At 49.1% G+C, this 12,497-nt stretch overlaps 1 protein-coding gene across 4 annotated transcripts in view; it reads right to left on the bottom strand.

Annotated features, from left to right (window-relative positions):
- Positions 1-7,799: 7,799 nt before the first annotated feature.
- The window catches only part of LOC116838520 (class I histocompatibility antigen, F10 alpha chain-like), a 28,809-nt gene continuing 24,111 nt past the window's right edge, over positions 7,800-12,497 (bottom strand). For 2 of the 4 annotated variants that reach the window (XM_032803795.2, XM_075066020.1), the window contains exons 3-5: positions 12,081-12,356; positions 9,865-9,966; positions 7,800-9,446 (exon numbers count right to left, since the gene is read on the bottom strand). In XM_032803795.2, the coding sequence (XP_032659686.2) occupies positions 9,406-9,446; positions 9,865-9,966; positions 12,081-12,356 (419 nt within the window). In that variant the 3' untranslated portion in view covers positions 7,800-9,405. Of the gene's footprint in view, positions 9,447-9,696; positions 9,967-12,080; positions 12,357-12,497 lie in introns of those variants that run through there. The other 2 variants (XM_075066018.1, XM_075066019.1) reach the window with 2 other exon arrangements.

The following is a 12,497-nucleotide window of genomic DNA, read 5'->3' as shown; positions in this document are numbered from 1 at the left end:
CCACAGAGCTATGGTGTAAGATTTCAACAGCTGTTTACGAGAAAACCAATCAGCTTCAGCCTGAGAGGTCTAACACTAGTTCTCCTTCCCTCGTGTTTCATCTGTTGCACGGCAACTGTGAACCCTTGGGAGCTGGGGGAAAGAGCCAGGGAAGTAATGGTTTAGAAGTCACTGTATTGATGGCTGAGGACAAGGCCATTATAAAATCCTTCCAGGCCATCAACAGAGGGGTCGATCAGTAACAGAATGTTCTCCTCAGTGGCCTCTGAAAATTCTTAGATTCCACTAGCCTCCAAAAAGGGACTATCTAGCTAGCTACTCTTAGTGTTTCCCACCACCAGAGCTTCAGAGCACTTCACAGTTATTAATGTGTTTGTCCTCACACATCCCAGTGAAGCAGGGCCATGCTATTCTCCTCATTGCACAGATGGGGAACTTGAACCCACAGAGACTTAGACTTTGTCGACACTGACATTTCCATCGCTAAAACTTTTGTCACTCAGGGGCATGAAAAAATACTGGTGTGAACAGTGTTTTGTCAGCAGGAGCCATGCTCCCAGCAACAAAGTTATTGTCTCTCGATGGAGGTGATTCTATTTTGTCACCAGGAAAGAGTAGCCAACAGCCACGCTGTTGTATGGTATGCAGTGTAAGCAAAGCCTTAGGATCAGATTTTCAAAACTATTTAGGCAAAAAAAAGTGCAGCTGGGTGCCTAGTGGAACTTGCAAAAACTTCAAAGCTGGTTAAGTTCCTAACTCCCATTAACCTGAGAGCTGAGCATCTAAACCACTTAGGCTGTCCCTAGAACAGTGCTCTTCACTATTTTTGAAGTTGGGGGGGCACTTTGTCAAAAAACCTGCAATGTGAGAGCCAATGTGTGGGATGTGGGCATCAGGACTGCAGGGTGGGGCCAGGGATGAGGGGTTCAGGGTGCAGGAGGGAGCTCAGGGCTGGGGCAGAGCGTTGGGATGTGTGTGAGGAGTGAGAGATCTGGCTGGGGGGACTCTGGGGGCACAGGGATGAGAAGTTTGGGGTGCAGACAGGCTGCCCCAGGGCCAGAGGATTCCCCCAGTCCTCTCCCAGCCAGCAGCAGCAGCTAGCTCTGAGGCCGGGGCCTCTCTCTTAGAGGGAACTTAAGGAGCCACACTTAGGGTCAATGGGAGCCGCTACTGGCTCCTGGGTCTTGCAGTGAAGACCACTGTCCTAGAACGTGTGTTCTGAATTTGTTTGATATGTAATCATTTGTTTCCATTACCCTTGCTCATTGTCTCTTGAATCTTTGGTAATAAATTTATCCTTGTTCTCATAAATGTATCTGTGCTGTGATATTAAGCACAGTGCTGGTCCTAAGTTGAATCATACAAGCTGGCGTGTGCACTGGTTGTTTGGGGACAGAGACCTGGTATTTCTGTGAGTGTTCAGTGGATGGGGGTTTGTCATAAACAGATAGCTAAGGGTTAATGTTTCTTTTACCTGTAAAGGGTTAACAAAGGGAACCAAACACCTGACCAGGGGACCAATCAGGAAACCGGATTTTTCAAAGCTCAGGGAGGGAATGTTTGGATCTGTACTTTGTCTGTCCTCTCAGCTATGAAGGGATCTTTCTACTTCAAGCTTCTAATTTTCAGTTTCCAATTGTGAGTAGCAAAGGTAGATAAAACAATAGCTGTTTGTTGTTGTTTTTTTTTTGATACAGTGTGGTATGCTGGAATGTTAATTGTATTCTTTTTGGAATAAGCTGTTATAATTCATTTTCTTTAAGCAATTGGCCTGTATTATTGTCACTTGATACAGAGAATATTTTTATGTCTTTTTCTTTCTTTTTATATAAAGCTTTCTTTTTAAGACTGTTTGAAGTTTTCTCTGGTAGGTTAAGGAACGAAAGAGAGGAGGAAATCTCTTTGTGTTAGCTTGACTAGGTTTGAATCTGCATAGCCTCTGGGTGAGGGGGAGAGACTCTTAATTTCTCTGGGTTTGTGTTTCAAGGAATTGAAGCGGGAAAATCTGGGGGAGGTAAAGAGGAGGAAGGGAAGTGGGTTATTACCCTTTGTTGTAGACTCAGGGCATCTGAGTCTTGGGGGTTCCCCAGGGAAGGTTTTGGGGAGACCAGAGTGAGCCAAACACTGGAATTTTTGGCTGGTGGCAGCGCTATCAGATCTAAGCTGGTAATTAAGCTTAGAGGAGCTTATGCTAGTACCTCATATTTGAACTCTAAGGTTCAGATTGAGGAATTATACTATGACAGGGTTGGACACTACAGGGGAACACTACAAAGGGATTTACAGACTAGATGCATCTATAGTTAACCTGCAAGGCAAAACAAGGGCTAACATTTTCCTAAGGAGAATGCATGGGTGGCTGACAGGCTGGTGGTGTCAGGGAGCTGATACCTAGTTTAGCACAAGCAAGACTCTGTCATGCTGGAGGCAGATGGTAATAAGGGTAAGAAAGGGAATAAAGTGATTGAGGGAACTAAAGGCTTGTTAGTTTGATGACTCCCAAGTTTACAGATTCAATAACAAGCCTTGCTATTGGATTTGCAATTTCATGTGCCAGTTCCTTTGATATTGTTGGATGGAGATTATCTGGGCTCAGCTGACACCTAACCCAGCAGGCCCCTAGATGGCTAAGTTACTGCCATTAAGGTCACTCAGGCATCTCAATTTCAGCAACTGAGCATGAACATACCCACCTTCTTCCTGACAGCTGCCGGCAGCTTGTTGCCTAACTAATGCCTAAAGCCCAGCGGGATTGACAGAGTAAGTTTTCCCTGGCCTATCCTGCCTGTAGAACCCGATCCAGTAGCTGTGATCAGGGCACATCTAAACACACAGACAGCCACAGGAGGACAACGTGGTCGTTACCCCCACCCCCATATAATTTTTAGCCCAGTAGTTAGAGCACCTGCCAGAACATGAGCAACCCAGGTTCATTCCCCCATGTGTCTGAGGTGGAACAGGGACATGGCCTTCTGTCTCCCAGGTGTACAAAGATAGGGACCCAGACTCAAGTACCAAACTTCCTTTGAGGAACATGGCTTAGGCAAGCCCCCTACACAACTTTTCCCACAGCATAGCATAGATGGTACCACACCCCTTTTGCTGGCTTCTGTGAATCCCATTTTTGGGCACCTAACTCTCCCTGTGAATTGCACAGGTAGCCTGGGCACTTAACTCAGGGCTGTGTATTTCACTGGGCAGCAGAGTACTTAAAACTCAGGCACTACAAGGGACAGTGTTGTGATGTGTAGGTTCCCCTTGTGTCTCCCACCCCTACTGGAATTTGCAAAAGCAGGTTAGGGGCCTAGCTCCCATTAAAATCAATGTTCCAGGTTTATACTAGACTTTTAACAATGCACCTTAAATCAGTCTAGACAAGCCATTTGTGGCTGAGCTCTGAGGTAAACCACAAATGTCTGTATTCTACAACAAATGTTTGTGAAATGTTCAGATGAACATTTACAATTGTATGTGTTATCTTGAGTTAATTGGTACTAAACTTTACTCAAGTTAAAATGGGGGAACAAACTCTAGTCTAGAGAAACCCCATAGAATATCTGAGAACACACTACAAATACCTGAAATCTGCGAACATCATGGAGGGAGAACAGTTTATTTAGGGGGAATTTATTTCAGGTGAAGTGGGTAATGAGGGTGAATGCAATGATAGTAAGGGAAAATGTGGGTTGAATCACAAGAAATAATTATTTAGGGTATTTAACTGTCGGACCAGCTTCCAAAGGAATGTGGTGGATTTTCCATCACTCAGAGTCAACACTTTCTGAAAGATCTGCTCAATCACAAGTCACTGAGCTGGATGCAGCAGTCATTGGGTGAAATTCTTGGACCTTAACATAAATATAAGAATCTATCAAACAAAAAAAAGCTCTGGGGCTGGAGTATGGGATATTGAAATCTAGGACTAGATGAAATACTCTGGAATAGCCTCTGAGCGATGGATGAGTTGGGATCTAATAGGTCTTTCCCATCTCTGCAGCCCAATCCTCAGAGCCAAGTCATGGTACAAAAGTCCATACAAACATTCAGCCCCTACTCCAGCAAACATACAATTGAATCGTTATCAGATCTGCATGTATAGAGTGGGAGCAAAGGTATATTTCTGTGGGCTTAGTGCTTAGACGCTGTGAAACCATCTGATTCCAAAGAAACTTTGTTCAGCAGAAGGAGAGTAGCTGCCTAGATGTAACACATCTATTGCCCTAGTGTATGAGACATCAGGTTTTATGGGTTTAGCGTTTCCCTTTATCAGTAGAAATCAGGATTATAAATATATTAGAACAAACAAAAATGTGTTGATGATGCTCAAGGTCGCTTAGGTAGAGAAGTACCTGTTACAACTCCAGAAATGCATGGAATGTCATTCACATACCTGAACTTGCACACGGCACATTAGCCTATTGCACTGAGACTGTGCACTGTCACAAAGAATGCCACTGCACTGTAAAAGAAACACAATTTAAGCCCCAAGTGCTCTATGGCCTGATTGACAGACAGGTTTTGTAGTGATTCAACAACACTGGCTTAGAAACCAATATCGTTAACCCTTAGTGGAAGTCGTTACATGGTAATAAAGGTGCTTGTATTGTGTAGTTTATTTAGGTAAATATCGGAAATCTAAATCAATAGAATTAAATCAGTTCAAAACCTGCGTAGACCAGGCCCGCTTCACACAATAATACAAAACTCTGGTGCACACCTCACACTCTATCCATGGAGATGTAACCCACTGTTGTGGGCTTGGTTGAATGCTGCTATTGTGGGGTGGGCAGAGCTGACACCTGACATCCAGGGTAAATGTGTGGAAGTGGCCTAAACGATAGCAGTAGCACCCAAGCCACAAGGAAAAACTTAAGTAAAAGCTGAATCACATAGTTGGCATTACATAACTTAGGTTGGCTTAACCCCGTGGGGCAGACCTGCCCTGAGAGAGGAAGCAGCAGAAAAGAAGCCATAGCGCCTAGGAGATCTAGTCATGAACTAGGACTCCCACAGTGCTGGGCACTGCGCAGACACACAGTCCCTGCTCCAAAGAGACTGCAGTCTAAGTATGAAACAGGAGGACCGCTGGAGACAGACAGACAGAGGAGTACAAGGAACCCATGACAGAACACTGCTCAGCATGGTACAGGGCTGCCTCTAGGTTTTTTGCCGCCCCAAGCAAAAAAAATTTTGGCTGGCCCCCATCCCAGCCCTGGGCTCCTCACCACACCCCCCTGCTGTCCGAGCCCTGGGCTCTCTCCCTCCACCCACACCCTCTGCCGCCCCAGCTCTGGGCTCCCCTCTACCCCCCCACCATTGCCCCCCCCCACACCTCCTGCTGCCTCAGCCCTGGGCTGTCCCCCCTGCCACCTGCACCCTCCTTCCGTTGCAGCCCTGGGTCACTGGTAACTCGCTCCCAGGGTGGGTCATTCAGCAGGAACTTTGGATGTGCACAGAATACAGACAGGATTGGTTCCCATATGGTTACAGAGCTGCAGTAAAGTGGAACAATTTTCAGCTTGTGTGATTGGAGGATCTCTGGATGCGTATTATAAGACTGTCCTCCATAAATGAGGAAAAGTTGAGGTGCCTTTATTATTCTTTTGTTCCACGCTTTCTTTCTCTGGGGAATTTGCCAATGCAATATCACTGTCTTCCTTTTAAAACAAACAACAAAAAAAAAAGGCAATGGCTGTTGAAAATAGCAATTCCAGTCCTAATAACCACTGGGAAGCATTTCTTGCTCAATTTTATCCTACTTTTTCTACAGCAAGTTACAGTGGATCAGTATATTGATTTGGGAGAAATGAAGTAACAGCTGCCCAAACTGAGCTTGAGCACTCCTGAATTTTGAGGTGTTCAAATCTGGAAGGCAGGTGCTGGGCTGTGTGGGCGGGGAGGCTGTGGCTCCATGGGGGAGCACGGCAGCATGTATGCAGCAGCTGTCTGGCGCTGCGCGGAGCCAGACACGCTGGTCTGAGTGGCACAGTAAAGGGGCTCGGGGGTTGGAGAAGGGTAGGGGTTCCAGGGGGCAGTCAAGGAACAGGGCAGGGGGGTTGGATGGGGCAGAGGTTCAGGAGGGGCAGTCAGGGGCAGGGAGAAGGGGGTTAGATGGGTCAGGAGTTTGGGTGGGCAGTCAGGGGACAGGGCAGCGGTTGGATAGGCATGGGAGTCCCAGGGGTTTGTCAGGGACAGGTAGGGGGTGGGTCCTGGGGGAAGTTGGGGCATGGGTCGCAGGAGGGAGGCAGTTGGGGACAAGGAGACGGAGGCTTAGATAGGGGGTGGCCGGTTCCAAGGGGCAGTTAGGGGCAGGGTCCCAGGAGGGGGCAATCAGGGGACAAGGACCAGCGGCGCTTAGATAGGGGGGGGTCCTGAGGGCAGTTAGGGGCAGGGTCCCGGAGGGGTGATCAGGGAAGACAGGGAGCAGTGGGGCGGGTGGATGATGGGTGGGGGATTTCTGTTGGGGGGAGTCGGATGGAGTGGATGTGGCAGGGTGGGGCTACCCTCCCCCAGTGTCCTGTTTTTTGAATGTTAAAAATATGGTCTCCTACCATTCACAGTGCACTCACATCACAGCGCTGCCGCATGAGGTCCCCCTCCTTCCTTTCCAGTTGGTAGTGGCCAAGGGAATGCTGGGAAATGTAGTTCTTTCCCTGCTCCAAGGCTGGCTCTATAGGCAGGGAGCTAACCAGGGAACTACAGCTCCCAGAGCCCCCTGTTGGTTCTCAGCTCCCACGCTGGATCCCTGCCGCCCCTGCAAATGGCCTGCCCCAGGCAGGTGCTTGCTTGGCTGGTGCCTAGAGCCGCCCCTGGCATGGCAGGCGATGGTGTCAGTAAACCAGCAGCCTCACCGTAGTCAGTATTTTGTAGATATCTTTGCAAAAAGTTTTTAAAGAGGGGTTTGAAGCAGCATAGTGAGGTCGCTGTGTGGGTGTTTACTGAGGGGCAGCCTGGGCTGAGCAGTGAAGGCTGTGGGGAAGTTTTCTCTTGCTGTCAGCCTGCATTGCCCTGTGGTGCTTTGTAAGGAGAGAATGAACACAGCCGTGGTGAAGGGGTAACACCTGGGGTGTGTCTGTGACTGTGACACCACATGAACTGCCAGGCAGGGACATACACTGGGCAGTGACACAGGCACCCTGACAGGCTGTATTTAGGGATGATAAACAAAAAGAATCAGCAGCATTTAGCCCTAGCCTGGATATGAAGGCCTAGAGAGGGGAGCAAGTTGAAGACAATGCCCATGTTACAGGCCTGAGTGCCAGGCAGGATGGGGGTGTTGTGTGCAGTGACTGAGAACAGAGGTAGTGGGGGAGACAGGGGCCATGGTGAGGGGTAGGTTGTGAGCTCTGTCTTAGCCATGCTGAGCTTGTGCTGCTGTTGAGACGTCTGAGAGTCCTATTCACGCACCCAGCGGAAACTGTAAGCCAGGCTCTCATCACCTCGTGTCTTGATCACTGCAGCATACTTCTTTCTAGCCTTGACTGATACAACCCCGGGTAAGCAGGGGAATAGTCCCACTATTGTGTGGACCTTTCCTGGCTTATACACTACCCCAGTGAAATGGACTAGCGAAAGGATCTGAGTCCTTGCTCCCACTTCCTTTACCCAGAGCCCTGCCTGACCTCGAGGGCTCCCCTCCCACTCTCCTGTGTGGCAGAGTCCTCGTACCCCAGACAAAGCTGGGCCCAGGGTTCCTGGGGGGCTCAACCCCCAACCTTGTTTTGGTCATGTCAGGGACACTAATCCAGACGGCAAAGTTCGTTGTCTGACCGCGAGAGAGACAGGTAACACCAGCAAGGTCCGATCAAAAGCTCTTTATTGACAAGTGCACGCATCAACAGAGAGCAGCTCGTCTCCAGAGAGAACCAGCCCGCTCTTTACATCTTAGTATAAGCCTATATAGACAGTTCCGTCGCGTCATAAATTATTCACTGGAGCAACCCACCCCCTTCTTCTAACAACTAGAAACTAGACACTTTTAGTAATTCATGTTTTACAGCATTAGGTGATTAACAATATCTTAGCAAGCACCAGAAGTTAGGAATGTAGCGGAGTTAAAACAGACAGAGAACTGAACCAAGGAGTGAAAACAGGGAGGCTGGGATTTCTTATAAGTTCTTTAAAGGAACTGTTCCTAACACAGCACAGTTGGTACTATACCAGGAATGCAGCCCCTCCCTTATCTCACTTCTTCCCAGCGCTTCGTGAGACATGCTGCTTCTCAGTTCATTTCCACTCAGGGATTACCCACAAACCTCTGTTAGCCTGACTTTGGTCAGCTTGGCATACCTGGTTTTGTCTGCTATATCTTTATTCAGGCCTAACAGTCACTTAGGGCAGGGACTGGGGTGTCCCCACTCTGGGGTGCTCCCTCTGCACAGGACGCTTCCTGACCCACTGATCATTACATACTGCTCAGCAATACAATTTATTAAATAGCAACCAATTAAAAAAATTAGGAAAAATGGAAAAGGTGAAAGGAAAACACATCACCCTGCTCTGTGGCAGGCAACATCACAAATACACATCTCTGGAATTTAAGGGCAGTTCACAGTCTGTTCCTCACACGTCCCAGGCCTTCTTCTCAGGCCATGGCTGTGCTTCAGGGATGCTGTGCATCAGACGCTCTGGCGGTGGCCAAACACCCTCAGGCTCTAGGTGGCAGGATCCTTCTTCCCAGTGTCAGCCCCTCTTATCAGGGTTACAATCCCCCTCCAAGTCATCTTGGCTGGTGGTGTCTCCCTGCGCTGGACACTCTGCCCAGGGTCGTCCCCCCCTCACTCTGCCCCATCTGCTCACTGCACCCAGCTGTGGACTGCTCCAGCTCCAGCCCCAGCTCCACTCTCCTCAGCACTGCTCTGCCTCCAGCCCCGGGGCAGCTTCTCTGGCCCCTCTGGCTCTGGTTGCTGCAGCTCTGTTCCCAGCACAGGTCTGCTCCCTGGGCTGCTTCTCTAGTTATCTCTGGCTCAGGTCTGCTCGGGCTCCTGCTCTCCCCTGAGTTCAAACCCAGTGTCTGACTCAGACGACTCCAGCTCACCCCCCTCACCCCCCAGCCTCCTGACTCCCTCATTAGCCTACCTGTCCTGTCAATCAGGCTGACCAGGAGCATTGACCTCTCCCCAATGCCCCTGGGCACTGTTAGTCTCAGAGTCCCAGTTTCCCATCCACCCTTCCCCTTCCTTCTGGTACGGGGGGGCTACCCAACCAAAAACGCACACTGAGTTTTAGTAAGGGGCTAAGAATGTGTTACATTTGCCCTGCTCCTTTCCTCTGGACAGACAGACAGAGACAGACTGAGAGCAGAGGTGGATCTGGGAGTCATCAGCACAGTCTTTATACCACTTTATACCAAATATTGATGGCTGTTCGGAGGTGGCCACTTGAAAAGAGGCGATGGGTTTGTCGTCACTTATCCTGGGCTACAGCGCAGCCGTCTCCCTTCCTCCCTGCAGAGAAAAGGCAAATTTCAGTGACTGCAGCTCCCAAGGCAGGAACCAACTGCAATCGGTGTCCACAGCTCAGAAACAGGGCCCCTGGCCCAGCACAGCCCCCTGGCGCTCAGTAATGGACTCAAGGTCCCAGGTGCTCATGATCAGCAGAAGAGAAAGACACGAAGAGGCAGAGTTTCCAAAGATCTCAGCCCACTGGGTGCTGAGCTCTTTGGAAAACCAAGCCCCATATAAACTGTAACCCCACCCAGTTTCTGGGTCTGGCCCTCCAGTAGCTCCCATTGGGGGTCACTAGCTCAGTCCCACAGTGGGGCAGTTACATCGCACTGACACTGGCTCCTGTATTGCTGTTGTCCTTAGGGGTGTGTGCAGGGCCCACCAAGTCCAGGGAATCCCCCCATCCCAGGCTCTTTACCTGGGAGTCTCTTTTTCCAGACGACTACTCCGATTATAACACCAACCAGGACAACTGCAATGATAACTCCAGCCACAATGGGAATCAGACTGTTATTTGGTTCTGAAATGGAATGGTGAGAATGATCAATGGGGGAAAATCCACCCCCTACCCCTAAAACCCTCTTTCATCCCACTGCAGGGATCAGTCAGTCAGCTCCCCAGATAAGGGCAGAGTCCTGCAATCCTCCACCTCTTCCAATGCAGCTACCATGCATAGCACCCCACCACAGAAAGTCCTGGACACCAGACCCAGCCTCTACCAGTTCAATTTGTAATAAACATTTACCACTTAAAATAGAGGACTTCTACAGCATTAATCAATCTTCATAAACCTAACTGCGGGACAGCAGGGATGTCAGTATTGTCTCTAAATGGGAAAGGGGGGAGACTTGCTGAAGATCACACAGTGAGACAGTGCAAGAGCCAGGAACAGACCCCAGGAATCCTGACTTCCAGCCTCTCCTGCTCTAACCCACCAGCCCCCACTCCCCTTCCAGAGACAGAATCCAGGAGCCCTGGCTCCCAGACCTCCTGCTCTAACCTACAATTCCCCACTTCCCTTCTAGAGCCAGGGATAGAAACCAGGAGACCTGGCTCCCAGCCCCCTTACTCTTACCCATTAGCCCCCACTTAACTCCTAGAGCCAAGGACAGAACCCAGGAGTCCTGGCCCCCAGCCCCTAATACCCCCTTGACCATGATGACTTTCATGACTAATGGAACATGGTCCCATTGTGGGAGTCTGGTGACAAACTGGAAACTGACTTCAAAGCTCTGGATTTCCCTGCCATGACTGGAGTTACAGACACAATGCGTGTTTTTTGAGGGGAGCAGGAAGTGAAGAGGGGATGACAGAGATATTTTAATACTGTTCTTGGCTTATATACACCTGTTAAACCCCAAGTTCTGTATACACTTTCAGTTTCACTAATCAGCTTTGCCTTTTTCTGAAAGATCTACATAATAATACAGCAAAAAGAAAAAAATTTCTAAGAGAATAAGGAAATGTGACTTATGACACAAAAATTGGCAGGGGACGTGGTAGCAGGATTTTGATGTGAAACCATCTGCTGACTAGATTTCCAGTGCAGGCTACCCTTTTAAAAATTGTTTGCACTTCCAAATCCTGCATTTTTCCACATCCAAATTAACCAAGCAAAAAGATGGCTGGAAGGCAGCTCCATGTGTAATAAATTCTTCCTCAACTTTCTAGTATTAGGGGCATAGGAGACTCTCCCCGCTGATGCAGGGCTCCAATCTGCCTCCTCACTCCATTCCAAGGCCATTCCCTCCCTTCCAGCATCACTGCACACAGAAACAAGCTGCTTCCAAAATTAAACACCTCTCTCTGGCCATATGGGCAAGAATGAAGGACCCATAGAACCATGTTTCTGAGAACCTGCTGAATCATAGGACTGGAAGGGACCTCGAGAGGTCATCTAGTCCCGTCCTCTGAACTCATGGCAGGCCCACGAGTGCATGAAGTTGAGACTGGGCTGCAACCTGAAGCAAGACCAATTCTGTCTGGAAATAAGGGGCAGATTTGAGCTTCCCCTGGGATGTGGTAAATTCTCCATCCGTTGGAGACTTTACATCTGGAATGGGCATCTCCTTCTGAAGGATCAGATCTAGTTCGCCCCCACATGACCAGACTGGATTCTGGGGTCCCTGGTGAGATTCCCCCCTGGCCTGGGCTATGCAGGAGCTCAGATCCAATGATAAGAAAGGTCCCTTCAGGCCTTAATGTCTCATTGTTAATCTTCTCCCTTCAGAGACACTGTATTGCTGAGGATCAGAGGGGTAGCCGTGTTAGTCTGGATCTGTAAAAGCAGCAGAGAATCCTGTGGCACCTTATAGACTAACAGACGTTTTGGAGCATGAGCTTTCGTGGGTGAATACCCACTTCGTCAGACGCATTGATGTATTGCTGAGATTTATCCAACAGCCCCAGAGGCAGCAAACTGGAGAGCAAGACATGAGCCCCAGGCACTGTGGGACCCAACTCTAGCACAAGAACTTGACTGCAGAGGGACAGGGACAAAAGGGACAGGGCCTCACACACCCTGAGGAAATTCCAGCTTCAGCCTATAAATCCAAATGAGAATTTTTCAGGGGTTGAGAGTAATAGATTCCCCCTCTCCCACTAGGAAAACAGACACACACACAAACTCCTTACCCCAGGGGACAGAGAGTGGCTCTAACAGGCTTTCATGCTCCACATGACATGAATAATGGGCTTTGATCATGGGATCAATCTCCATTGTCACCCAGGTCTGGTAGGTCCCATCCCCACTGGGTAGGATGCCTTCAGAGTAGGTCACCTGCTGTCTGCTCTCCCCATTTCTCAGCCAGGTCACGGTGATGTCCTGGGGGTAAAACCCACTGACCTTACAGGAAAGGGTGGTGAGGCCGTCATGAGATGACCTGTCACTCACTCTAGCAGTTGGGCGCACTGGGAAAAAGAAGAAATTGAAGTTAGCTGTTTTCAAGCTCTAATCCAGGCACTCTTTGCTGGAGGTTTGCAACATGAAATTCTGAGACCCCAGCAGTGGGAGAGGATGAGAGTCGATGAAACGGAATCCCTCTGATGAGG

The sequence above is a fragment of the Chelonoidis abingdonii genome, chromosome 5 (assembly GCF_003597395.2).
Source record: "Chelonoidis abingdonii isolate Lonesome George chromosome 5, CheloAbing_2.0, whole genome shotgun sequence".
Classification (NCBI taxonomy): domain Eukaryota; kingdom Metazoa; phylum Chordata; order Testudines; family Testudinidae; genus Chelonoidis; species Chelonoidis abingdonii.
Note: the sequence above shows the minus strand (reverse complement) of the source record. Positions and strands in the feature narration are given on the sequence as shown.